Below are 25,964 nucleotides of genomic sequence, written 5' to 3' on the forward strand. Positions count from 1 at the left end.
ACAGCGTGACCTGATCTGCTACCAACCACACTTCACATCAGAATCTGCTAATATAGGCAAGGACAGCATCTCAACTGGTCTGAGAGTTCCAGATGGCCTAACTCTGTGGACTATGTGTAGGTATAAGGGCTTCAGCTACAGACTGTTGCTTGTTTTCAATGGAGCAAGAAGTATTCACATTATATGCCCTTCATAGAATGAAATTTTGACATGTCTGCACGCTGCAGACACTATTGTAATACTAAGACTGATATTCCTATGTAGAAAACTGCTGCAGTTGCCAGGGCTGATGACACAAAGTGGTGCTTATGTGGAACACTCAGTTATTTAAAATAAAACCTCTTCTCTGGTATATCATGTATCACACCAGGAACTGTATTTCACACCAACCCAAACACAGCTCACGTCACCTCACTTGTGATTATTCCCATTAAAATGCTTTAACTTTCACACTGACTTAAAACCATTTTAGTCATGCTCTTGTTAACGATATATGCTATTGAGCTGCCATCCAGTATCTTCTGCTTTCCCTGTATGAGCAGCACACCGGCATGCTGTAGAAATACGGCATCTCAGGTGCAATTGAGAATAAAAAGCAAGCCACATGTTTCAAAATCAAGCAATGTAATGATTGAAGAAAAATGAAATCACTTCAACAAAGCTACATTCCTAGCTGTATTCCTGCTATGACAGGTCATTGTTTAGACTAAGAAGATACAGGATGACTGCTCACACCTGAACAGAAACAGCAAGAAGCAAAATGTTAGGAGAAGAAAGCGGGTGTACAATTCTACGCGTTTATGAGCACTTGCACAAACACCACAATGTTGATTAAGTCCAGAAAAAGAGGCACCGAAGAATCCTCATGTTCTAATGCACAACACAAAGACTACGGCTCTACTAATATCTGTAAACACTCTTCAAAGCACTAAGGTCTGAAAGATTTCTCCTGCCTAGCCCAGGTTAAGGCAATTTTTCTGGAGGCTTGCCATGCTCTGTGGGAGGGAAGTAGGGGTGCAGGAACAAGCTGGATCTAAAAGATCCCCAGCTGGAAGTATGGAGAGTGATATTTAAAACTGTTAGGCCCCTGGAGAGGAGCAGGAAGCTCTCTTTATGACTCCCAGAGTATTTGTTTTTCCAACAGTTTCCCAGCTCAGCTTGAGATTCTCAGGGGAACAACAAAAAAAATTTCACTGTGCTCAAATTAGTTTTGACTGGTCCTCAGGTTCCCAAGGTGATAGTTTAACACCTAATTAACAACTGCATTATTGGAGGAAATTTAAATCAGTCAATTTTAATGCTAACTGAATATTTTCAACCTCAGCCTGCACAAGGAGTATTTACTTCCCCTTTTGAGGGCAAGAGCAGCCACTGCTTCCAATTGTAGATCTGCTGCTGACAATGGCAAGGTACAAATTTCAATTAAAAATCACTCTTTCTATATAGTACTCAAGATAACTTTCATTCAACGTTTAAGTGTTATCCTAGGCAAGGTCTATCCACAACTTATTCTATCCATGCTTGGGCAGGTGCTTTGCTGTGGGTTATCTGCTTCCTGAAACCGAGATGGAAAACAGTAAACTTGTTATAAATGTCAACATGTGTAATTACTATTACTGAGTTCATGCCCATTGAAGGAAGAAGTTCATATCTTCTACAAGCCCTTAACACTGTCAGCTTGAGTTCAACTATAAATCACTCCTGGATTTGAGGTGCATCTTCAGTTTTTAATACATGGGAGAGAAAACTAAGTTTCATCTCTGAAGGAGGTTAACCAATTCCTAGACTGGTTTCCCCTTGCATGTTTTGATCTGCCCACATCTCAGGTTACTTTATGATTTCCTTCCACTTCCCGCCAGTGATATTATCAAGGCAACAAACAAGTTGTGTCCTGAATGTCAACAGTGCTAACAGAACTGCAGATGCACAGGATATATATACTACTGACTCTCAGGTAAATAGCAGAAAAGAGCCAACTGGATTCCCAGTCCTAATGAAACTGCAATGGCAAAAAAATCCAGCTTTTAACTCAAACCAATGCACTCATGCTGAAAAATTCACCAAGACAGGTTAAGTCCTTAATTTCATAAATCTCAACAATGTCTCATTTACCAGCACAAGCACCAAGCTGTCTCATTTTCCCTACTGTCAGTTTAAATAACCCAACCACCACACAGACAGCAAGAAACAAGTGGCTCTCCACACAGGTTTCCAGAACTACATACCAGGAATCAATTTATCATCTCTGTGTATACTATGATCCCCAAAAGCCTGCTTATTGTGTCTTTTTCTTATGTTTTAAAAAAGCCCATTTATGTACAAAACTCTCTGAAGTTCATTCGTCTTTGCATCTGAACAGAAAGAGCAGCATCCACTGAATTTCTGACAAGCATCTGCAACATGATTTCAACCATAGTGACTTTGAATTGAAAACAAACAGCTCCAAATATTTGCTTTTGCAGAAAGATGCCTTCTCCATCTCTCCGGTTTACCTTGCTCTAGTAAATATCAGTGCCAAATGTGATGATACGTGAAATATCCATGCCCATCATCACTGGAGTTCTCTCAAGTAATTGTATGTGCCCAAGGTGTTTGCCACTCCTGAGAATGAGTGCTCCTTTGAAGAAATTCTCAAAGTGATCACAAGTCAAGCATGCTTTGTTTAAGACCACATGATAGGCTTCTAGTCAACTATGTGCAAGACAAGTAATGCAAAGTAAAATAGGACAAACATACAGCATTAAGCTGTATTTGAAGGAGATTCAAAACCAATGCCATAAACACTGCTATCAAGAATCCATAATATGCCTCTGCCATTTCTTTGGCTGTTGGGAGTTAAACAGAAATCAAGAGACAAGAAACTACTGTCTCATTGCAGGTAGTACATTTGCATGCCATCCATCTTACATTCTCCATAAGCAGTTATTCAACTTTTCATAGCATCTGTGCTTTGTCTGTGCTGCCTCCTGCTAATGCCCTATTTAGTCAGTGCCAGCTTGCTAGAAAGATCTGAAAGGAAATATTTTTTTTTAGTTATGTGAAGTTTTAGAACCTACAATATCTTATATTGTAAGTTTAGATCCTCTGGATGTTTCATTAGATTTTGAAATAACCTTTAGTGTCAGGAGAGAATTAACTTGTTCTTGCAAAATAATACACACACAAAAAATTATCCTTAAAAAAATGCTTCTTACTACCTATTTCTCTGCTACAGACCATTTCCATTTCCAGAGGCGTTTGATACCATGGAGGACAGCAGCTTTCACAGATAGTGTGTGGTGAACAGAAGCAGGCAGGCAAAGAAGCCACGATGACTCTTTTCAAGAAAGCACTCATGAAGTCATTAAAGATTTAGCTGTGGACCAAAAAACGGGGTCGGGACTAGAGTACATACTGTTCTGAATCCAGCTCCAACTCCTGTGCCCTTGTAAAACCAACGTCCTGTCTTGTTTTTCCTTCAGGCATTAGTGCACCTCGACAAATTTAAAACCAGTGACATTTTTATAATACAGTCAGTTCAGAAGTTCTTACCCACACTCCATCTAACACTATTTCTCTACTTGTTTTCCACAGTTAACAACTCTTATCAGGACCACTCAACTTCATATTTACTTGTAGACAAACCAACTGCAAGCAGTGGTCTTCTAGAGCCCCACACGTAACTACACAGAATCCAAACAGAAGCTCTCCAGCCAAAGCCCTTAAATAAGGAAAAAACTTCGTTATGCTATCACTAAGCAGTTGCTCAAGTTTACCCAATTGAACATTTGCCAACTTCATGCACAGAAAACGCCTACAAAGTAATTTTATCTCTAAAGCCTTAGGACAATTAAAAAAAAAAAAAAAAAGCATGACTGGGAAACAGCACTGAGCAGAAAATGAACAGAGAAGAACTTTCTGAGGGGGGGATGATCCTGTGAGGTGCTTATCCTAGCTGAAGGCTGACAGACGCTCAGAAAGCCAGTAACACTGTCACACAACCTGTATCCGAGTAGGAGCCAACAGGACTTTGGCTATCCAGCTGTTACAGCCAGCACTGAAATGCTACAATTTGTATAGAAATCCGATGTACAGATGCTCCTTTGAAATGACACAGCTTTCAAACACTAAAACCACTTTGTTTCTCAATAGAAAGAGTGGGTAGGAATTCTGGTACTCCTTAGCACCAAATTAGCAGATCATAGCCTGACATGCATTTTAAGCAACATTTATTAACATTTAAACAACAACTGCGATAAAAAAAACGCCTTTTGAGTTTATTTTCTTTTCAAAATTGATTCTTAATCTGGTTCATCTTTCAGCTCTGATGGACTTTGCTGGCATAATGGCAAGAGAACAGCCTGGAGTGGAAGCTGCTTTCATTCTCCTGTCTTGAATGAGTATCACACTATAGCAAAAATGGCTTAGCTTGATACTACAAACAGAAATCTGTTACACATTCCTTGCTTTCATCTTCAATAAACAAAACACACTGGAAGAAACACAAAACAAGCAGTGGTCAGTAGACCGCAGGCTGCTGGCAAATCATCTAGGAAGAGCTCAAACAGTCACTTTTAAGATGATGGCAAGGCCTAGACCTTTTGCACAACTTCTCATGCAGTTTGAAGCTTAGCTAATATCTGTTTGACAGAAGCACTGGGGACAACTCTTGGCTGGTACAGGTATCTCATGTAGATCACTGGGAAGCACTCAATACTAGCACACATGCAAGTTCCTGCCTGGCTGTACTTGCCTCAGTGATGACCTCTCTATTGAGCAACCACCAACAGCAATTGCTGGCACTTAACTGTGTTCTCAGATAATGAAGTGAACCAAAAGAAACCTGTTATAACAGAAAAAAAAAAAAAGTCTTAAGTCATTTCTCCAGCAAGCTTTTTCACTGTGGAGTTATCTCTCAGATTAGTTGGTCAGATGCCCCATGTTCCAGAGCAAATACAGTTCTTCAGTATACACCACCACCTCGTGGCCACATGCCTGAAACTCCCATAATTGAATAAATCTTGCAGTTTGAATTCTAAGAGCCTCTGAACTGAAAGTCACCGACAAATCCTCAGCAAACTACACTGTTATCCTGTGTGAGGTGCTCACAACTTTTTAATAACCTGTGAACAGAGAAAAGTATCCTACATACTGTATCATTTCAGTTTCAAGGCAGTTTACATATCACAAGTGCAAGCTATTTACTTCATACTACAACTGAAGGAAGCTGCTACCTGCCAGGAAAACAAGACACGGGAATTTGTAGTTTTCACTTTCAATGCATCGAGACAAGTACAGATTTCCTCTTTCTTATTTTTGTAACGAAAAAGGAAAATTAAGACAATAAAGATGAATATAATGAAATTCTTCTCTTTGTGCATCGCATCTACTGATCCTGAAAACTGCCTGTAGCTCCCTAAGTAAAAAAGGAATTTCAGAAACAGTCCCATATTTACATTAATTTGATGTTTGCATGTCCGTTAAACTAGAGAGAAAAATCACAAGCATTGCCCCTGCATTAACCAGCACACAAGATCTGTAAAAGATACATACCAAAATACTCTGAAAGCAATCTAAGAAGTGGGGAACATAAAGGACATGCAACAGAGAAAAGAAAGGAGGCTAGCAAAGCTGGAACAAAAATCAATACAATACTTTGTCTTAGATAAGACTAAGATGACTTACCTCTAGCTGAAAACTCCTTATGTTATTAGGCTGATGTGCCAAGTAGGATTGTGAACTAGTTTATTGCACCAGAAATTCCAAGTCTACATGTACTAACAGATATATTACAAATGTGTCCACTGAATGAGTTATCTGTCAAAGAGATGAAGAGGTGCTGTTCAGCTTCCCCCTTCCACATTTTTACTGTTAGAAAGACTCACCAACAGTTGTACCATCTTCACCCATAATGCACTTCATGGAGGTGATGATTTGCTCCACAACAGGGGGTGACATCGATGTTGCATACACTGCACTGTGAGAGTATGTCCTGAGGTAATCAATCAGTTCCTAGCAAAGTACAAAAGGTATCAGACATTGCCTTCCTAGCACTCAACAGAAATGCTTCGTTGTGTCTTAACCACATAATATAACAGGCCATCACAAGAAAACTCTTTTAGAATGTCCTGGAAGACAACAGGTATCTCAAGGACTGATTTTATGGTACAAGTGAAAAACAGTTGAAAAGCAAACAGCAGGGACATGACAACCCATAATTATGTCACAGGGTGAGAATGTGTATTGATCAGAGACAAATGCCTAGAACAGACTTGTTTAGCTAACACCATCAGCACTGGATTGCAATAAGGTGTTTGCATTACTCAAGCTGTGCACAGGCTGTGTTTCAGGAGTTTTTATTTGTTTTATACTCCCACTGTTATAATGAAGCAGTGGAGAGCAGGATCCATAGGTGCTCATGTATCATGCTCAACATAATTGTTTCCTCACAGAAGTCACCAGAGAGTACAACAGGTCTAAAATATTTTCTCCATTTATCAGCACAATAAAGCAGGTGTAATTTAAGAGTGCAAGAACCTCAGCCTACCCCTCCTGTGTTTCCCAGTTAAACACCTGCTATATTTGTTAAATGGCAAAAGGCAGATAGATCATCTAGGAACAAAGGATCAACACACTGTAAATCTAGGCTGCTTGTTGTTAATATTAACAAAACCACTCCAGAATACACAGACCACTTCAGCAACATATTGTAAAGACCAATGGGAATGGGAGGTAAGATTCTGTTTTCTGCTATCATAATAATAGTGATAGTTGGGAACATACCATAGTAATACATGGAAGTGTTCTATTTCTTGTTGCTATCTGCCAGGGTTAAATGAAAGGAAGTTGTACAGGGATGTTGAAATTAGGTAGGAAGATTTAAGGCCTCTTACCTCTGAAACAATCCCTCAAATAGTAGCTAAAACACAGTTGTGAAGGACTCTTAGCTGCTTCACTTTATGTCAAGAGAGTTAATCCCACTAGCTCACTACCTTTGGAAAAAGATTAATATGGTGCTTTCTAATGGGGAAGATTTGAGAGTAAGTTTAATCCAACTGTAGTAAACTCCCAAAAACGAACATCTGCAAGTCCCATCTCCTGAGGTAATTTTCACTGTTAGCATTTAAAAATTATTGCTTTGGTAAGAAAACGGTGAAATTATACTCTTAAATAAAACTTAGAAGTCTGATCTGAGAGACACATTTGAAGATATGGGAAAGGGGACTCAGGCAGCTGTCTATACCATCCTTCCGAAAAGGATGGGCTTGGCAATGGCAACACTTTCTAGCAGTACTTTCCAATAGTCAGTAGCCAAAAAAAAAACCCAGAACCAAACCCAAGAATCATAGAATCATTACAGTTGGAAAAGATCTTTAAGATTATTGTTTCCAACCACCACCTCATACTGCTAAGCTCATCACTAAACTAAACCATATCCCTCAGCACTTAAGCTATGTGTCTTTCAAATAGTTCTGAGGATGGTGACTCCACCACTCCCCTGGGCAGCCTGTTCCAGCATTTAATAACCCGAAAAGGGAAGTAAGTGTCTTTTTAGAAAGCAAGCTGAGTCCAGAGGGAACCAGTTCCAATAGACTGAAGAAAGGGATGTTCCTCCAAACAGGCTGAAAAACTTCACCTTTTGCATTTTTCCTGTAAGTCTCATTAAAAGTAACATTAAGAAAACCCTGCCTCCTAGCAGTTTCTAAAAAGATATTGTACCACTACTGTACATTTTGCAAACTGAGGTAATTGCAGAGCACTGTACAATTATCAACTCTTTTGCTAAACTAGACTCTTCTACATTGGACTGTACTAGACAGTACATAAAATTATTAACCAAATGGACAATCTGACTACTTGAGAAATAGATAACTTTGAAATGCTTAGTGAAGTACTCCACCACCAGCCTGGAACAGCCATGAGATTCACAGCTTTTTACCTTCTTGCCCCCAATGTATCCTCCAGCAGCTCCAAAACTTTTGGTGAATGTTCCCATCATAATATCCACATCTTCAGGATTGAGTCCAAAATACTCCACTACACCCCGGCCACTGGGACCCAGGGCACCTATACTATGAGCCTCATCAAGGTACAGATAGGATTTGTACTTCTTCTTAAGGGCAATCACTTCAGGCAAACGGACTATGGATCCCTCCATACTGTTGAGAAACAGAAATTCAGTGTAAGCTGATTTAATGGCTGAGGCCTCCTTATAGTGCTTAAAGTCACTAAGCTTTCTTTTTTTGCACTCTTTCAGTAATTATGAATACATAAAATTTGCTAGACACATTGTGTTGTGCAGAGAGATGAAAAGTAACGCACCCTTGCACTTGGGGCCCCAAACCTCTACTTTCTACCTGTTTAACATCTCTGGGATGCTGATGTACAGACTAAATAGCAGCAGCAATGGTAAGTTAAGGCAAAGGAATGTGTTCAGTGACAACTTTAAAAATTATCTCATTTTTACTTTCACCTTAGCAGCAGTAACCTGATCTGACAATCTACTTGCCTTTCTTTTAAGAACTGACTAGCCTCTCACTAGTAGCATTCCAAAACACCCCATTTTGTGCTGAAAGTTGCTAGGATTTAAATGTTTGACACAGCTAAGCCTACTACATGCTCCTACTTACTCTCAGCAAAAACGTTCAATTTGCATAATTCCACTCACACAAGCATCATCGAGCAAGCACAGAAAGAATGGAATGGATGAGCAATTTAAGACCTAAACTCTGATGTAAATAATCAGTTTAACTTCTACAGTCTTACTGAGATATGGGAAGCACTGTGATAACACCAGGTGCAGCTACAGTACTAGCAACAGGAAGTCCAGGATGTGAGACATACGTAGCTTGACTTAATTCGCATGAAATTAATGAAATCACTATGAAATGACAATATTCATAGTTTAATTTGCCAAAAAAACCCAAATTCTAATCCCCTAGATCTCATGTGAAGTGTCTTAGGAATATAAAGAACAGTTTGTACCTGTATATTCCTTCCACCAAGATAAGAATTTTTTTCCAGGGCCTCCGTGTACGAGGTTGCCCATGCACAATAGCATCTTTGAGCAGCTTCTCCAGGCTTTGCATATCTGCACCAGAAATTACTGTTAAATGGTACCAAAACAGCTACTAGCTTGAGCTTTGACAGGACTAAAGACAGCAAATACTCCAGAAATGCAAAAAATTGCATCACTGTGGAGGACGTACTATGCATAAGTCAATAAGCATGGGCTACATATAGCTGCAGGCCCACAGATGAGAATAAAGTTGACTATACAAACTCTAAGGAAGAATTTAACCATCTTAAGCTAAAAGTACAAGTTAGAGCATTAAGTACAAACAGCAAACAAGGAAGGAAGAAAAAAAAAGGAGGAAAAACAGGGAATGTATCTCATTGTGAGGAAGACAGAAAGCAATTTAGGTACTGTGTCCTTGTAGATAGAAATAACCCAGAAAAGATCAAGCTCAAGGATTATCAACTAAAGATAAGCAGAAGCTAGACCAAAGTGCAGGACAAGAAGGAGAGCAAGTGTACTTTTTTATTACTGTGTTTACAATTGAAGGGACTGGAGGTGTGGGACAGGAAGCTACTAAACCAAAAGGAGAAAAGGAAGAAAAAACAACCACCAGTGCAAGAAAGAGGACAGTGCTCAGTGTATCAGAAACTAAATAGATGAAGTTGTTACCAGAAATGTACTCGGAAACCTTACTAGCTTTGGCTACACTTGACATGATCCTTCGAGATCTGACTAATGTAAGCAAACAAATACACATTAAATCAATCCTGAAAAAAAACCCAACCCAACCCCAAGGAAATGAGATGGGAGTAATCAAACCATAAGAGCTGAAGTGTTGAGCAAGCGACAGATACAAACACTAGGCCATGAAAAAGAGCATAAACAGTCATGAGAAGAGAATTGGCAGACCAGGGCAGTGAGAGGTGCTTGTGAACTAGAATCTGACTAGAAATTATACACCAAAATAGGTCAGTTAACAGACCATTAGAAAGATAGCTAATGTTCAGAGATAAACAAAGACGAAGTCAGCAGTGGAGGGTCTGCCTCCAAAAAAATCTCACAAGGAAGAAAGGATAAGTTCAGTTCCATTCCAAAGAACAATGGAACACAAACTTCTGCTTTGATCTCTCAAGAAAGACGGAAGACTGGAACTATGTCTGACCTTAATAAAAGACGAACAGCAGAATGAGGCAAAAAAAAAAATTAAAACATTGAACAGATATTTAAAAGGGAGATTTTTCTACTTTTTTTCCCATTGTTTCTAAAAAGCTGAATATGAATGAAGCCATTGGCACCTCAGGAAAAGCAAGTTAACTAAGGCAACATTTAGTATAGCAGGAGTATGACTGAGAACACATGCATAACTATGAATTGAACACCATCTTGATAGGCCAAGATCATTGACTGCATTTTGCCTTCTGATTCTAGTCTACTACTTCATTCCCTTCACAGATCCACAGGATCTATAAGGTTTCTGGAATATCCCTCAATGTCACCATTGTTAACTTGTACCTCACTTCCACAGATGATCTATTTTCCCACCATCGCTCCAAAGCTGCTACATCCTTCTCCTCATACACAGAGCTATGTTTGCCACCAGTGTTCTCTGAAATTCTGGAACTAGATGCAATGTTCAGAATTGTGTCTATACAAACATAGAAATTGAATGCAAAGCTTTTGTGATCTTGCCCAGCAATCAAGATTTGAGAAGAATTTAAAAAAAAATTAAATCTCTGAATGTTACAGCAACCTCTACACTTCTGTAAAGAAAAGTACTTAAATGATAGAAAACAAGAAAGAACACAAAAAAACCCCAATGAGAACAGCAAATAGGACAAGAAAAGTAAAATAATTGCAGCCACTCAAACTTTGCTGTAAGAGCAAGAGCCATCATGATTTCGAAGACTGATACAAAAAAGAGTATTAAGAGCAGCTGAAGAAAGGAGGCAGTGGCTTTATTAATCAATCAGGTATCTCTTTCACTGAAAATAAAAGATGGAAACCATAAGGATTTTTAATCTGAAAGTTATTTTAAATACCTCCTTTGTAAGAAGCTGAAACTAAATTTGGAGTAATTTGCAAACAAATACTTCAAAGCAAACAACTCAGTGAAATTAATCCATACTTCACACCTCAGAAATTCCTTTCGTACTACATTGTACCTAGTCTAGCTGGGACATTTGCATTCAGAGGCTTTTGTAGGATCATGTCTGCATCTGGTCCTAAAATGAGACTTTCTTATCGCCAAATTGCACCCTAGACCATTACAAGATTGCATTACTGTGTGACACAGACTGTTAGAATAGTCTAACCACGCTGAGTTATCCAAGTAAAAAGAAGTCATGTTAAAACACTAGCGCCCCTAGACTGGCCAAAGGCAGCATGTTCCTCTTCACATGCATAAGATGTAAGTCTGAACAGCTTCAGGATAAAAATGTTATAAGTTGAGATCAATCAAAAAATATCCAATTCAATATGATTAAATTCTCAGTAGCAAGACTCTTCTGACATTTCATGTAACAGCAACTGATTTCCTTGCATGAAATTGAATTTCCAACTATTAGAAGACCAAAGAGATTGTATCTGATCTATAATATCTGCAGAAAGGCAGAACTCACCATCTGATACTTACTGTTGTGTTTAAAGATTCGAATAGTTGCTCCTGACAGTCTTGCTCCGAGCACCAGGGATGCATGATTCAGTTCATCACTCAAAATCAGACAGCCCTGCATTAGAACAGGAAAAAGAAAGATATTGAAAAGGTTATGCTTCACAGCCAAGCATAGAACACCTTTTAGCTCTGACCTTCTTAGAAATCACCTAAGAAAAAAGAATATATTCCCAACATAAATGCAGCTAGTGAAGGCAAGACTTACTAAGAAACCAAGCTGTAGCCTTAGAATGGCAAATAAAAATACACAACTGCTGTTAACTGAGAGAACCACTTAAGTTTCACTTTTCCAAGAAGTGCTGCAGCTGAATCTGCCCGAACCTCTCACTTTGGTGATTAGTACTCATCCTCCTATGTAGCCAGGTAAAACAGAGTAGAGTTGAGCAGCTTACCACAGTTCACTCAGCAAGTCTATAGTGGTGCTAGGAAACAAGACACCAAAGTCCTAGATTAGATATCTTAGCAAAAATTGCAGTACTTCTTAAATTAGGAGGTAATCACTACCTAAACCCATGTGTGCTCAATGATATGAAAGGGACTAATTTTCTTTAATGAACAGAACTATTAAGTAATTTGTAGATGGAGATAACATACAAGAGATAGGAAGGGGAAAACAAAATTGCAGAGTGAAACTGAGAAGTTTTCCAAAGCCATTAAACAGCATATTTCCTTTGTTTTATCAAAAAAGGGAAAACATATCCCTGGACAAACATCAAAAGGGGATATGCGTGTTTTGAGAGCAGCAATGATTACAGATCAATAGCTGAACATCCCGTCACAGTGTTATTGCTGTGGACTACGGCAACGCACAGTTTGTAAGAGAGCAATAATATTTCTGAATAACCTTCGTCCATTCTGATTACTATGCTGCAGCTCTACAAGTGACTAAGTTAAAAATCCAAAAAGCGTGTCAAGATGCTGAATAGTTGACACTACACACACGCTCATTCTGTTTCTCTATTGACAACTGGTGGAGGGAAGAGTCAATAACATTTCTTCTCTGCAATAAATTCCTAGAAGAGACTGTGAAAAGCATTGCCTTCAGTAACACAAGGAGTACTTCCTCCACAATAAAGGTAATTTTGCACTAGAACTGTCAACATACCTAGAAATATTCTACAGCATGGCAAAGCCTGAGACAAGTTTTCCCCAGAAACTACATTAGATCTGAAGTGTTGGAACTGCTTTTGGATTCCCACTGCATACTTCAGAGACTTTGGCAGAAGAAGCATAGAGATCTCCAAGCAGCATTTGCTCTTTGGAGACAAGGATCATGCATACTACATCAGAGGGCTTTACTGTTACAACACCATTGCATCAAAACCTGAATATAATAATCCAGTATTAAGTGTACTTCTTAAATAGTAGGAAGTAAGAAAAGTGATTGACTAAAAAAAACAATGAAGACGAGATTAAGAGTCAATTAAGATTAACAGAGATTGTTCTTATGGAGCTTCTCCATAAAAACCAGTATGAGCTTTTGGGAGAGAAAGGTTTAACAAATTGGTGAGTAGCCTCTTTTCACTCCCCTGTAACAACAGACAACATTCAATTAGACAAAATAATTAACAACTGAAGAGGAAGTGAGGAGACTAGCATTGCCTGCTACTGGAGAGGGGGCAAAGGAACAAAGCAGCCGCTAGTACAATACAACCATCACCGATGATCATACATAAAACTGAGTGCTGCTAGTACAATAAGTTGACTTTGGTTGCATTTATCAGCAAACTTACAATTGAGAGAATATCCAGGAGAAGCCTAACACTAATGGAGATCACACTACTAGTATAGTGAATAGAGATCAACTAGGTAATGCAGATGAAACTTATGAATTCCTTTAGCTGACCAGATGATGGGGCAGAGCTGGATCTTAAGAGAGTCAAGTCATATATGTTGCTATTAAAAGAGGATTCAGTAGCAACATAAACCAAGTGCTTCCACAGAGCAAAAATCAGAACTACTACACCAGACAAGGACTATGCATACTACATCAGTGGTCCAGTATTACTATGTGAGTAACTTTACTGCAGTCACAATTAAGTTGCTAATTAAGTTGCAATATAAGTTCCCAAATGCAATGTAAATAATGATTAGCTTCAAATAAGACCAGTGAATAAACTTCTCCTGGCCAAATGCATATGCTGATTATATTTGTCAAATTCCCAAACATCTGTGTTACAAGCAGCTTTGCAGCTGAAAATACATGTAAGACATGCAAGGGAGAGACTCAAACAGTAGTAAAAAAAGCATAACCCCAAAAGGCCATGACTTGAATCAAGCACAGGAGTCTCTAAGCTTTACGAAGGACTGTATCAAAGCGTTGGCAAATAGTCTGTTCACACATAGCCAATTGTGTACTGGGTGGTGTCAGGATTCAAGATTTATGCAAGTCCCTATTTGTAGACAATGAAGAAATCAAAAGTGCAGTGAGACACAACTTAAAGCAGCCAAAAAAAAAACCAACCCATTTTGTGAATGTTCTGAACTGTGAAATTGTTCATTTGACAAGAACTCTCTTCTTCAGCGAATTTTCTGTTTGGAGTATTCACCTGAGTACAAGGACATTTCTAGTATTGAGGCAGAAGCTCCTTAATAATTTATTTAAAAGTGCACAAAACCTCAGTATATTCATTACTAACACAATACAGACTGCTGTATCCATTCATGAAAAAAAAATGGCTTATTAAATATGCTATTTATATGCATGAAAATAGGTATATTATATGCCTTGTATTGTGCTGTTCAGAGTTTCTCAATGGTTTTACAATCTGTTCAATGTTTTTCGATGTACAAGAATAGAATTATAGAATCTTTAAGATCATTGAGTCCAGCCTTTTTCCCAGCCCTATCAACCACTAGATCATTTCCCTAAGTACAACATCCACTCGTCTCTTAAACACCTCCAGCAATGGTGACTCCAGCATCTCCCTGGGCAGCCTGTTCCAATGCCTGACAACCCTGTCACTAAATAGACTCCTCCTCATATCCAGCCTGAACCTCCCCTGGTGCAACTTGAGGCCGTTTCCTCTTATTCTATTGCTTGTTACTAGGGAGAACAGACTGACCCCCACCTCACTACAACTTCCTTTCAGGTACTTGTAGAGTGATAAGGTCTCCCCTGAGCCTTCTTTTCTCCAGGCTAAACAGCCCCAGATGCCTCAGCCACTGCTCATATGAGATGTGCTCCAAATCCTTTACTAGCTTGCTAGCCCATCTCTGGATCCTCTCCAGCACCTCAATGTCCTTCTTGTAGAGAGGGGCCCAAAACTAGACATGGTATTTGAGGTGTGGCCTCACCAAAGGCTAGCACAGGGGAATGCTCACCTCCCTGCTCCTCCTGACAACACTGTTCCTGATACAGGCCAGGATGCCATTGGCCTTCTTGGCCACCTAGTCACACTGCTGGCTCCTGTTCAGCTGCTGTCAACACTCCCAGCTCCCTCTCTGCCTGGCAGCTTTCCAGCCTCTCCTCCCCAAGCCTGTGGCACTGCTGGGGGTTCTTGTGGCTAAAGTGCAGCATCTGGCCCTTGGCCTTATTGAAACTCACAGCATTGGCCTTGGCCCAGTCATTCAGCCTGTCTAGATCTCTCTGTAATGTTTCCCTACCCTCAAGCAGATGGACACTTCCACCCAGCTTGGTGTCATCTGCAAACTTACTAAGGGTGCACTCTATCCCCTCATCCAGATCATGAATAAAGATGTTAAACAGGAGTGGCCCCAGCAGTGAGCCCTGGGGGACACCACTCCTAACCAGATGCCAACTGGATTTAACTCCATTGACCACGACTCTTTGGACCCAGCCATCTAGCCAGTTTTTCACCCAGGAAAGTGTGTGCCCACCCAAGTCAAGAACAGCCAATTTCTCTAAGAGTATGCTGTGGGAAATAGTGTTAAATGCCTTACTAAGGTCAAGGTAGATAGACAACATTCACAGCTTCTCCTTCATGCAACACGTGGGTCACCCTGTCATAAAAGGAGATAAGGTTTGTTAAACAGGACCTGCCCTTCATAAACCCATGCTGACTGGGCCTGATCACCTGGTTGTCCTGCACGTGCAGCGTAACAGAAGTTAGGATTATCTGCTCCATTAGCTTTCCAGATACTGAAGTCAAACTTCCAGGCCTGTAATTTCCTGGATCATCCTTCTGTCCCTTCTTATATCTGGGTGTTATATTGGCTGACTTCCAGTCAGATGGGGCCTCCTCGGTCAGCCAGGACTGCTGATAAATGATGGGCAGTGGCTTGGCAAGCACCCCTGCCAGTTCCCTCAGCACTCTAGAATGTACCTCATCTGGCCCCATAGATTTGTACATATCATTGTGGAGCAGCAGGTCACTGACCATCTCCTCTTGAATTGTAGGGGGGACATTTTGCTCCCTGTCTCTTGACTTGGGAAGCAAGTTCAAATGTGAAAACTAAGGAGCTGAGTACAGTGTCTCAAAGGTATTCTCATAAGGTATTAAATATATACAGTGGAATCCACATGCACAGAAAAAAAAAAACCACTGAGCAGTTTTGCAGGAATGGGCAATTTATACTGACTTACAAGACACAAGTCTACTTAAATGTGTGTAACCACATGTTCTGAATCCAAAAGCTGTCACAGAAATTAAAAGTAAATTTTTCTGTTGAAGGAAAAAAAAAAAAAAATCAAGGAGATGTGGGAAGAAAAAGAACAGAAAAATGCAAGTAAAGGATATGTCAGGAATAACACACATGGTTCAAAATCATGCACTGCAAAAGTATTTGATTCCAGAAAGACCATACTTGAAGCCCTGAATTTCTCTCTGGTATCAGACTCAAACCCATCTTTCCTTATGGAAAGCATCTGATATTTAAAACTTAACAGACCAAAAGAATAGAGGCATTATGTAGACAATGCTACTTCGTTGTTATAAAAACAGTGTGCAGCAAAAGACACACTACAGTTAGTCAGGAAGAGATTCATCGGGAGGACAAGTTGCTAGGAAGAACAAGGCAGCAAGTTTATAATCTGTAGATATCAGAAGTGGGAGAATTTACATTCACTACATAGGGACAAGGAATTCCAATAGGCTAGTAGTTGTAGGCTAACAGTGAATAATTTTCAAACAGAGGACACAGTTCCAGCACTTGTACTATTTTGTTCTAAGTAGGAACTAAGAGAACATACATTTTGCATCAGAGCTTTCCTCTACTTCATCTTCCAGTAAGTATGAGATGCACAACACCCAGCCTGCCTTGGGCACTATTTCACAGCACACACAAGAGACATCAGTCTTTACATTTGACCTTGTTTCTCTCAAATAGCTTTCCTACTAGGATTTTGCTCCTTCAAAGGAAGGATTTTTCAACTGTCACTCGAGGACAATAAATTCTGTATGTACCAACATGAAATCCAGTTTATCCACCTGTCTCTCTGACACGGTCACTTCTTCGTCTCAAGAGCATCAAAATACCTTCAGCCAATCAGTCTGTTAATCTGCCACTATTTCATACACTAATGAGTAGTCTGAGGAAGCAAGCCTTAACATGCTGTGGGGTCTCTTTCAGAAAGAGCAATATCTGGACTGCTACTAGTCCCATGGATGCTGTTTCTGAAAAGATTTTTGCAATGGCTGGAGACGTATACTGTAACTTATAGTTTCCATAGAGACTACCTGCAGTGGTTGCCACTGAAGAAAAACAAAACAAAACCAAGTACCTTTTAGAAAACTCAGCCAACAGAATTTTTGTTAGATGAGCTTTGCCAGTGACTTAAATCATACCTTGCCAACTAAAGCAGGAATATTCATAGAGTTGGTTGCAAACCCCATTCCATATGCCATTGCTGATTCCACACCTAGGAACCTGGCAATTAGCTCTTCCAGCTCCTCATGTTTGTCCAAGTTTCCTACACATAAAACAAATGAGAAATTCAGAGTGAGGAGAAGCTTTCACTATTGCTATATTCCACAAGAAGAATTTCCACCAACCAGGCTGCTCTATTTAAATGCCCATAAAGGAACACTAAAAAAATTAAAAGTATCAAACATAAGTGATCCAACTGCTGTGCCATGTGAACCAAATCTAGCAAGTCAATTTCTCTTCACAAAAGTAAAAGCTTCTTTATCGATTAATGTAAAGTTGAAAAGCTAGATCAAGTAATATGATTGCAGGTCTTTGAAATATACATTAAGGGAACATCCTTATTGCTCCAACTTACCAATCTCCTGCCTAGTGCTGCACACCCCAGCTCCATACTGGGACAGAACTTTAGCTGCTGCTTCTTGACAAGTCCCAGTATTCTGTGCAAATCCAAGATAGTTGTAGGAACCCATATTAATAATGTCCTTTATCACTCTCCCCGTGTACCTGTGTTTTAAAAATGCCACAAGTTAGGACACTCACAATTTTAAAAGTCACCTACACAAGAAGATTCTTATTTCAGTTTCCTAGAATATATATTGAAACGTTAAAAAGAAATTGAACCAACCAGTAAATTATTTCAGTACTACTGACATCAAGCTGAAACAAGCAGTGACAAAGATGCTTTCCCTATTTTACAGTCTCCAACTAGATCCCAGAAGAATTTAAAAGGTGAAGTTCCTATCTTATCTAAAACTGATGCAGGCTTCTCAAACCATTTTTTGTTCCTCTGACATGTCCCCCCTCCACTCCAAAAACATAACATTTTCTTTTAATTTATAAAACAAAATCTCTAGATCAATTAACTTGGCAGTCCCTCAAGCAGGATATCCTCTAACCACAGAAAGGAAACACATCTGGCACTGCTGTATAACAATACGTGACAAGGAGGTTAAGGAAGAATTTTAGCAGAAAAAACCTTTTAATTATTTTGCCCTTGAAAGCCAAGGGAGAAATATGAATAGTTGTACCAAGTACTCTGCTGCAAGCCTCTTTACAGCAAACTTTTGATATGCTGTTTCCAATTTGTGAAAATCCTTGTCCTTGCTGTTTTGATTTTGTTTCTACAGACTTCTTCAGTTCTGAATCAAAACAACTGTGTTAATTTTGTTTTCAGGCAGTAACATTTACTTCAAGTGTGAAAACTGACTCTGAATCAAAAAAGTCACAAGTAGCAGTGCAATCCAACGTATCTACTCTAGCTTCTGGTCAACACAAACAAAAGTACTCATTTTAAGACAGGTGTATGTCAATGAAATTTTAACACAGTCAGGAGCCTTAGTAAGGAGCCAAAAGATTATACACAATCACCTTGGTGGCCTGATGTGCTTCAAAAGAGCAAAATTCATCAATTTAAGCCACTGGAAAGCTCAAACGAAAGGTAATTCCTCCTTTAACCTCAAGGCCTGTAGCTTGCTCTTATAGACCTTCTACTTAAATATAGAAGTCAGAAGTCTTTTCCTCAATTTTGACTCACGTGAACGTCCAGTTATAGTCATGGGAAACTCTCTCCATCATGTCCACTTTGGCCCCTGGCACACTGCAGATTGGACGGTTCCAGCTGTCTCGAATGCGCATGTAGAGGTTTCTATTGTAGAAATTTTCAAAGTCCTGGTACAATGGGACAAAGTCCTGAAACACATCAAAAGTGCTCAAAGTAAAAGGAACATATATATATCACAGTAAGGTAGGAATAAGAGGAATGTCATTCAGGTGTCATTTATAAACAAAAAAAATATTACTCAAGGAAACTGAAGAAAAAGTTAGAATTCTTCCCCACAAGTCCTGAAACCAATTCCTCTCAAAGCGTTTTTAATCCTGGAAGTCCATGCTACTGCAAAAGTATTTGAAGGTGAGACAGCAGCAAAACTAAAGACATTAACCTGCTAGTACAAAATTCACCTGCTAGATAGGACTTCCAACCTTAGTAACCTACAAACCTACCATGCCCCAAGATTTCCTCAACAGTAGATTCAAATAAGCACAGAACGTAAGTATCTAAAATAGAATCTAAAATGTAACAACCACAACTACAAAAAACCACCACAGTACAGATCCTGCTTCAAGTTAAAAAACCTAAAAGAATTCCAGTATATAGGGGAGGGAGTGCTGAAAGCAACACAAACTGAATTGGGAGCTCCTAATGACACAATGAGGTCTTGCTCTCTGAACTCAAACAGGACTTGAAATAACCTTGGAGTTCTTTCCAGCTTTTGCTGGGTAGCCCAGGTGAGCATTTGTCTTGAAACACACAACCCCCTTCACGAATTGCATGGGCATATAATTTTTGCCAAAGATTTGTATTCAGCCTTCAGAGTTAAGGAGAGGAAAGGAACATGCAATTGCTTTTTGACACCAGACAGCATGCATTGCTCTCCTGAACACACAAAGAATGTGAAAACTGAAGTAGGCTGACATATTTTATTCTGTATATAAGAAATGCAATTAGTATAGCAGCACCAGCATTACTACTGAGGTTACCATTAGAACTGTCCACATTTTTTTTTCTGAATCCAAGCTAGTAAGCTTCATTACAGCACCTCTCTTCTGCAAAGCTTGAAGCATTGAAGTCCCACAGGATTTCTCTGTGTGAGCATTTCCTGAACTCTAGTTTCCCTTCAAATGTTGTTCAGGAAAAATAAGTGACTGTCTTGAATGGATAACACACAAGAATGTCAAACTCACTGTGACAGCAAGGACATCTGAGCAGTCATCAACATTTTTTTTTTCCTGGCCTACTTAAAAAGCTCCAAAGTCATGTGATTTCCTTATTACTAAGCAATTAAAAGGAAGTTTGACATTCAGTAGTGATAAGAATGCAAAACTCAATTGCTACTGTTGAAAAAAAAGGCCTTTTTAATAATCTACAAAAGGAAAAGGTAGAATTTATGATAAAAGGTTAAGAGTCATTATAGCCTTTCTTCCTGTTTTTCTCCAGAGAGATGCAAACATAGTGAGGGGCATTTTATTTATGGTGACAGGATAAGCAAGATAGAGTATCTATTTGACCAAATATTAACGGTGCCTGACATTTGTACCACCAAAGCAAAACTGGGAGCGTTTATGCCAACTTTTTAATAACAACTCAAGTAAATTGGCACTGACAAGCCTTTACTTATTTACAATGCTTGACTGTAGGAAGTGTACTTTGTTTCTTTGCCTTCCTCTTATAACAGTTTAACAACTTTGCCCTTTCAGTTTGGAATAAAGGAATCCTTTAGGTCCATCCCTTTGCATCCTCCTGCCAGTAGATGAACAGAAAAGATGGCATGCAGAAGTACCAACTTCTAAGTAGACATAGTTGTACCTAAGGCCCCTTTTGATTTGCCTGTAATATCTTTGTGCCTTTTTGGCGTGTCATTAATTTTCATCAACTATGGAAACATAACCCAAATTAAATCAGTAATCACTTCTTCAGAGAATGACCCGTTTGTTCTTTCTCAGCAAAGACAGACAGCAGGAACAAGATTTCCAGAAGCTAAGATGCACAGAAGGGCAATTATTTCTTCCATGTTCCTCCACTATAGTTTAGCATTATTTCACACGGGCCAGGTCTTCCCTGAAGGCTCTTTGTCAAGAGACCTTAACAGGGGTACTAGATCAGCTAATACAAAGCTATAATCCCCTAGAAAATCATCAGTTTTCTGCAGTAGTTACACAGCTCTATCTTTCCTCAACTTCAGTGACTCACATTCCAGGTGGAACATGGGTTTCAAGACTGAGTCGCTAACAAACTGGTCACTTTTAAAACAAAGGAAAACATCTTGGTATTGATAAATGCATTTGAGAACTTCCTTCGTATACAAAAAGTTACTTTGCCACTGTACTTCCTTACAAAGTGGTAATGTGCATGAAAATACTTTTAACACTACACTAGAATGAAACAATTCCTGATACAAAATCAAAATAATTATCTACAAATGTCTGAAACCCTCTAGCATGTCATTTGTAGGGAGTGAAAGTGAGAAGATCAAAAAGAAATTGGTGCAGTAGAAGATCAATACTTTAGGAACTTGTCCTTGTTAAGTCTAATTACAATCTAGAGATCCTTTTAAAGATTTTCTACCTTCTTAACTATCTTTGCATGAGAATTCAACTTTGCAGTAGTTTTTGAAGCACATTAACCATATGACCTAGGAAACAACTGAGACTTTTCATTGTTGGCTAGGAGCAGAGGCTGGAAATGAGTCATTTTATTGACTGAATCATGTATGCCTGGCTGATACAGTCCAATCTCACCTCAGATTATGGATCAGATAGCGCATGTTTTATTTTGAAACCCAAGCTGACAAAGCAGGAAGAGTAATAAGCTCAACTGATGAGATAAAAACAATCACCCACATCAGGTTGACACTACCAAGACATATAATGCAAGTAGGATCTTACAAGCAATATGACTAAATTTAAAGTGATTTAACTGTGAAGCAGAGACATTCTCTGAACCTAACAGATTATGATAAGGAAAAAAAGGTGTCTTAAATATTAACAAAAATTCAAGAAACAAGTTACAGGTAAGGGAACTAACACCTAATATGGGACACTAGCCTCAGTTTTTGCAGTACCAAGCAGCAAGATATAGCAAAGGGTCTAAGTGAGGCATCAGCTTAATGCTAGCCCCTATGTTGTCCATCTCGCTCTCCCCAATAAACCACTCTTTGCTAGCTCTTATGAGAAAGTTCCTTGGAACGGGACAGGCAGGAAGCATTATTTTGGCGTAAATCCAATCTGGACTGTCTATTTCCTCAGTATTCCTAATCCCACCAAGAGGGTCTCGTGACCCATGCATCTGAACACAGAAAAGAGAAATGGTAGGAATATCATGCCTCTGTAAACTCAGAGTGACTTTTGGAGTTTAAGCCCTTTTGGAGGTGGTACATAGGACCAGGTGGTTTGCTTGGTTGGTTTGGGAGTTGGGGGTTTTTTTGTTTGTTTGGCACTCCACCGTCTTTCTACAATGTGGCATTTCAGATGAAGATTAGAGAAGATAAGACAACAAAAAGACCAGTTTAATTCCTTACAGAAACTATGAATTTTCCATCTTTGAACCAAGAAAAAAAAAACAAAAACATATGAGGAGGAAGAGGGAATGAAATCTATTAATCCATAACATTTCAATTCTTTGGCATGTGCAGCCACAGCACTGGGGTGCAGTACTGTCCTCCTGCTGGAAGTGATCACTGTTACCTTTAAATGGCCATCTAAAACTATTATTTTTCCATCAAGTTCTCATACTATTTCAGATCCAACACTATTTCTAGCCATAACAGATGCTAAGAATATCAGCCTGAGACAGAACAGCTTCATTTAGAAGAAAAAAATTTTAGGAGTGAGTTGATTCTTTGAGCAATCTTCACAGTAAGCACGCTCAAACAAATGCAAAGGTTATACTGTTTTCAAAGAAGGAAGCAAAAGTAGTATGTTCTTCCATTTGAATTCACATGCACATGGAGCTAGGAAATCGTAACTCGTTCCATTCTAGTTGACTGAAGCCTAGAACACATCCCCTACTAATAAAGTGATGCCCAATGAAGAAGCTTGAGTGCTAGTGGTCTGTCAGAACCCTGAAAGGTATAGCAATTTCAAGAAAGAGTGAAACAAGAGAAGAATAAATTTCTCCCTTGGGGTGCAGCACCTTAGCACAGGTGATTTGTGAAACCAAGATTTAATCACACTATAGATTGATATTACAAGTGAAGGTCCTAATGAGAGCTTTGTAACCATTAGCTTGAGGCACAGTGACATGTAAAGGTAGTGATTATGCCACCTTCAGAGCCACGTTTTCACAGCATCGCACCTAAGCTAACAAATGGTGCCATGAGCACCAGTGGGGCATATCTGCAAACAAAACTGACTCTGGTAGTTAAGCAGACAACTGCAACAACTTGCAGACTTCTAAAAGGAAGCAGAAAGACTAGTTACATCTCACTGCTACATGAGTCAAGAAAAGGTGGAGCAATAAGAATAGCTAGCCTTTATACTATCAGGAGGGCTCTGATGAACTATATAGATGCTAAGACAACACTGAGCAAGATTTAAGTTTACTGCACCTGAGTTACTTCTACAGCTGGATTCCCGTAAAGCAGGAAAAACCAGGTTTGAAAGACCCAAATGCTGGAAATATGTTCTAATTGGGCAAGTTACTGAGCATGATTAAGTATGTCAAAGTTACTGGCCCCATTTGGATAGTTGCCCCTATATATGTACAAGGTAATCAACAAGCAAGACAGACCTGAAGAAAGGTAAATGTGATTTCACCCTGCCTATAAAATCCTACAAGTATTTTGGAGATTTAACTGCATTGTATGACCACACATAATATTAAATGGGGTACGCATAAACTCACTACAGAGTAACAGAGAACTGTCGATCTTGCTGCTTATCCACACCTAAAATAGACTGATAAAGCTTCACAGAGGATGTGCTACTCAACATTGGTTTCCAGGAAAAGCTCTATTTGATATATTTTAAACAAAGCCAAAACCCATTTCCTGGAAAACAGTACTCCTAAAGCCTGTTCTTTTCACCCCTTTTGTGTTCCAACAGTGAGTGAATATTAGGTTTTCCTGGAATCATTAATTTCAGTGCAAGGATTTAATAAATTCCAAGGAATTCACCCACCATCAGAGATCTCAACATAGACCTGTTGGAAAGTTTGCTCTTTAAATTAGTTTGGACATTTTAGGTTTCTCATTCTGATGCACAGTCTAAGATTTCAATATTAAGTGACAATTTAAGGAAGCATTGACTCTACTGAAATAAATTGTTCTTTAAAACACACAAAAAACAAGGGTGGCTTTTTTGATGTTTGCTTTTAATATTACATTTTGGACCTAAGTTGATGTTTTTAAATGTGATCACCACTGCGCCACAGAAAATCCACATACTTCAATTACACAACTATCAGGACGAGTTCATTCAGCCCTTTCTGAAATACCTCCCTGCGCCACATAATTTTGGTTTTGTCACAAAGCAGATCATCACACAGTGTTCTGATACACAGCTCCTGCCACTGCCACTGCTTTGAGCTTTACACACACCTAAGCAACTATGATCTTTTAAAAAGCTGAAGCCAGCCTGTTTGCTTGATATTTCAGAAAATCATAAATATCTAGGGTTTAAAAAATAAAAATGCTACTTCTCACACAGAAATGAAAAACCTCTGGCAAAGACTACCCCAGGGTAACCACAGGGCTCCTCTGATTTGCATGTATTAATAAAAACAGAAGCAGGAGTTTTGAGCTTCCTCTGTGCACTAGTATCTGCATACCCTCCCCAAGAGACAGTTGAGCTCTCAACCAGGAGATTCAAATCCAGAGATTCAAATATTTGAAAATCATGAGAAACTGTTTCAAAACAAATCATTGAGCATACCTCCCTGCACAAAAACCTGGATCCCGCACTAGATACTCTGCTGTGTTCTCATCAATTCTTTTGCAGGCAAACAAAGCTTCAAGATGCAAAGCATGAGGGTAAGTACTGTATGTTCTAGGCCTCACATGATCCCTTCTCTATTTGTCTAATATTGGAAACAGTTCTTCCAAACTAAGCACTAGAAATGTGATTTGGGGAAGTACAGTGGTCCGAGATTTCTTCAACACCCAAACTTTTCTCAACAGAATTTCCTGTTTTTCATTCTTACGCAATATTCTCTGGCACTTCTTACTAGCTTCATCCACAGGCATTGTACATACAAAACAAAACCAGTATACACACATCTGTTCCCTGCAAGCCATGACCAACACAGAGACTCAAAGTGTTCCAATTCATCTGGTGTACTTGTTAAGCAAACGTCTTTCAGGGTAAGATGCAGTGCTAAGTCAATTTACAAAAAATGTCACGGCTAAATTTATTTTAGAACTAGGATAATCAGTTGCTAACAAACTCTGTGTTTCAACTCCCTCTGTGACAATCCTCACTGAGAGACTGATATCAACAACATATTCTCAAATTACACATTTAAACATTTTTTTTAAACATTTAGTCTAATGCCTTAGTAGATTTCTGCAACTGTGTAACTATTCTCTTCTGTATTAACTTCCAGTTTATATACAGAAAAATAAAGAGTGTCATGTTGTCAGGTGACACAAACCACAGTAGCTCAAACTACATTCACGAACACATTACATTTCAAGTTAAGATTTAGCCAGTAATCCTTATTCAGACACTGTAACTGTTAAAAGGGATACAAGATTTTTTTACTTCCAGATTTGAGAAGCCAGTTCCAGAAACAGTGTAAATGTAAACTCCTGTACTTTTAACCAATATGAAATACCCAATACTTATTGAACTCCCATGAGAATGTTTATATTTTGGAATTAAGTGCCTTACTGTGAATCAGCTTAATTCTACCTCACAGTGCTCACACAAAGAAGCTACTGTGAAGTAATTTTAGTGAACTATCCTAAGATG

At 39.0% G+C, this 25,964-nt stretch overlaps 1 protein-coding gene across 1 annotated transcript in view; it reads right to left on the reverse strand.

Moving 5' to 3' along the window:
- SPTLC2 (serine palmitoyltransferase long chain base subunit 2) overlaps window positions 1-25,964 on the reverse strand; it is a 73,034-nt gene that overhangs the window by 33,734 nt on the left and 13,336 nt on the right. Inside the window, exons 3-9 of the mRNA XM_061998408.1 lie at window positions 19,033-19,187; window positions 17,854-18,002; window positions 17,417-17,541; window positions 11,631-11,724; window positions 8,965-9,070; window positions 7,919-8,138; window positions 5,865-5,991 (exon numbers count right to left, since the gene is read on the reverse strand). Coding sequence (XP_061854392.1) covers window positions 5,865-5,991; window positions 7,919-8,138; window positions 8,965-9,070; window positions 11,631-11,724; window positions 17,417-17,541; window positions 17,854-18,002; window positions 19,033-19,187 — 976 coding nt within the window. The remainder of the gene's footprint in view (window positions 1-5,864; window positions 5,992-7,918; window positions 8,139-8,964; window positions 9,071-11,630; window positions 11,725-17,416; window positions 17,542-17,853; window positions 18,003-19,032; window positions 19,188-25,964) is intronic.

This window comes from Colius striatus, chromosome 6 (assembly GCF_028858725.1).
Source record: "Colius striatus isolate bColStr4 chromosome 6, bColStr4.1.hap1, whole genome shotgun sequence".
NCBI lineage: Eukaryota > Metazoa > Chordata > Aves > Coliiformes > Coliidae > Colius > Colius striatus.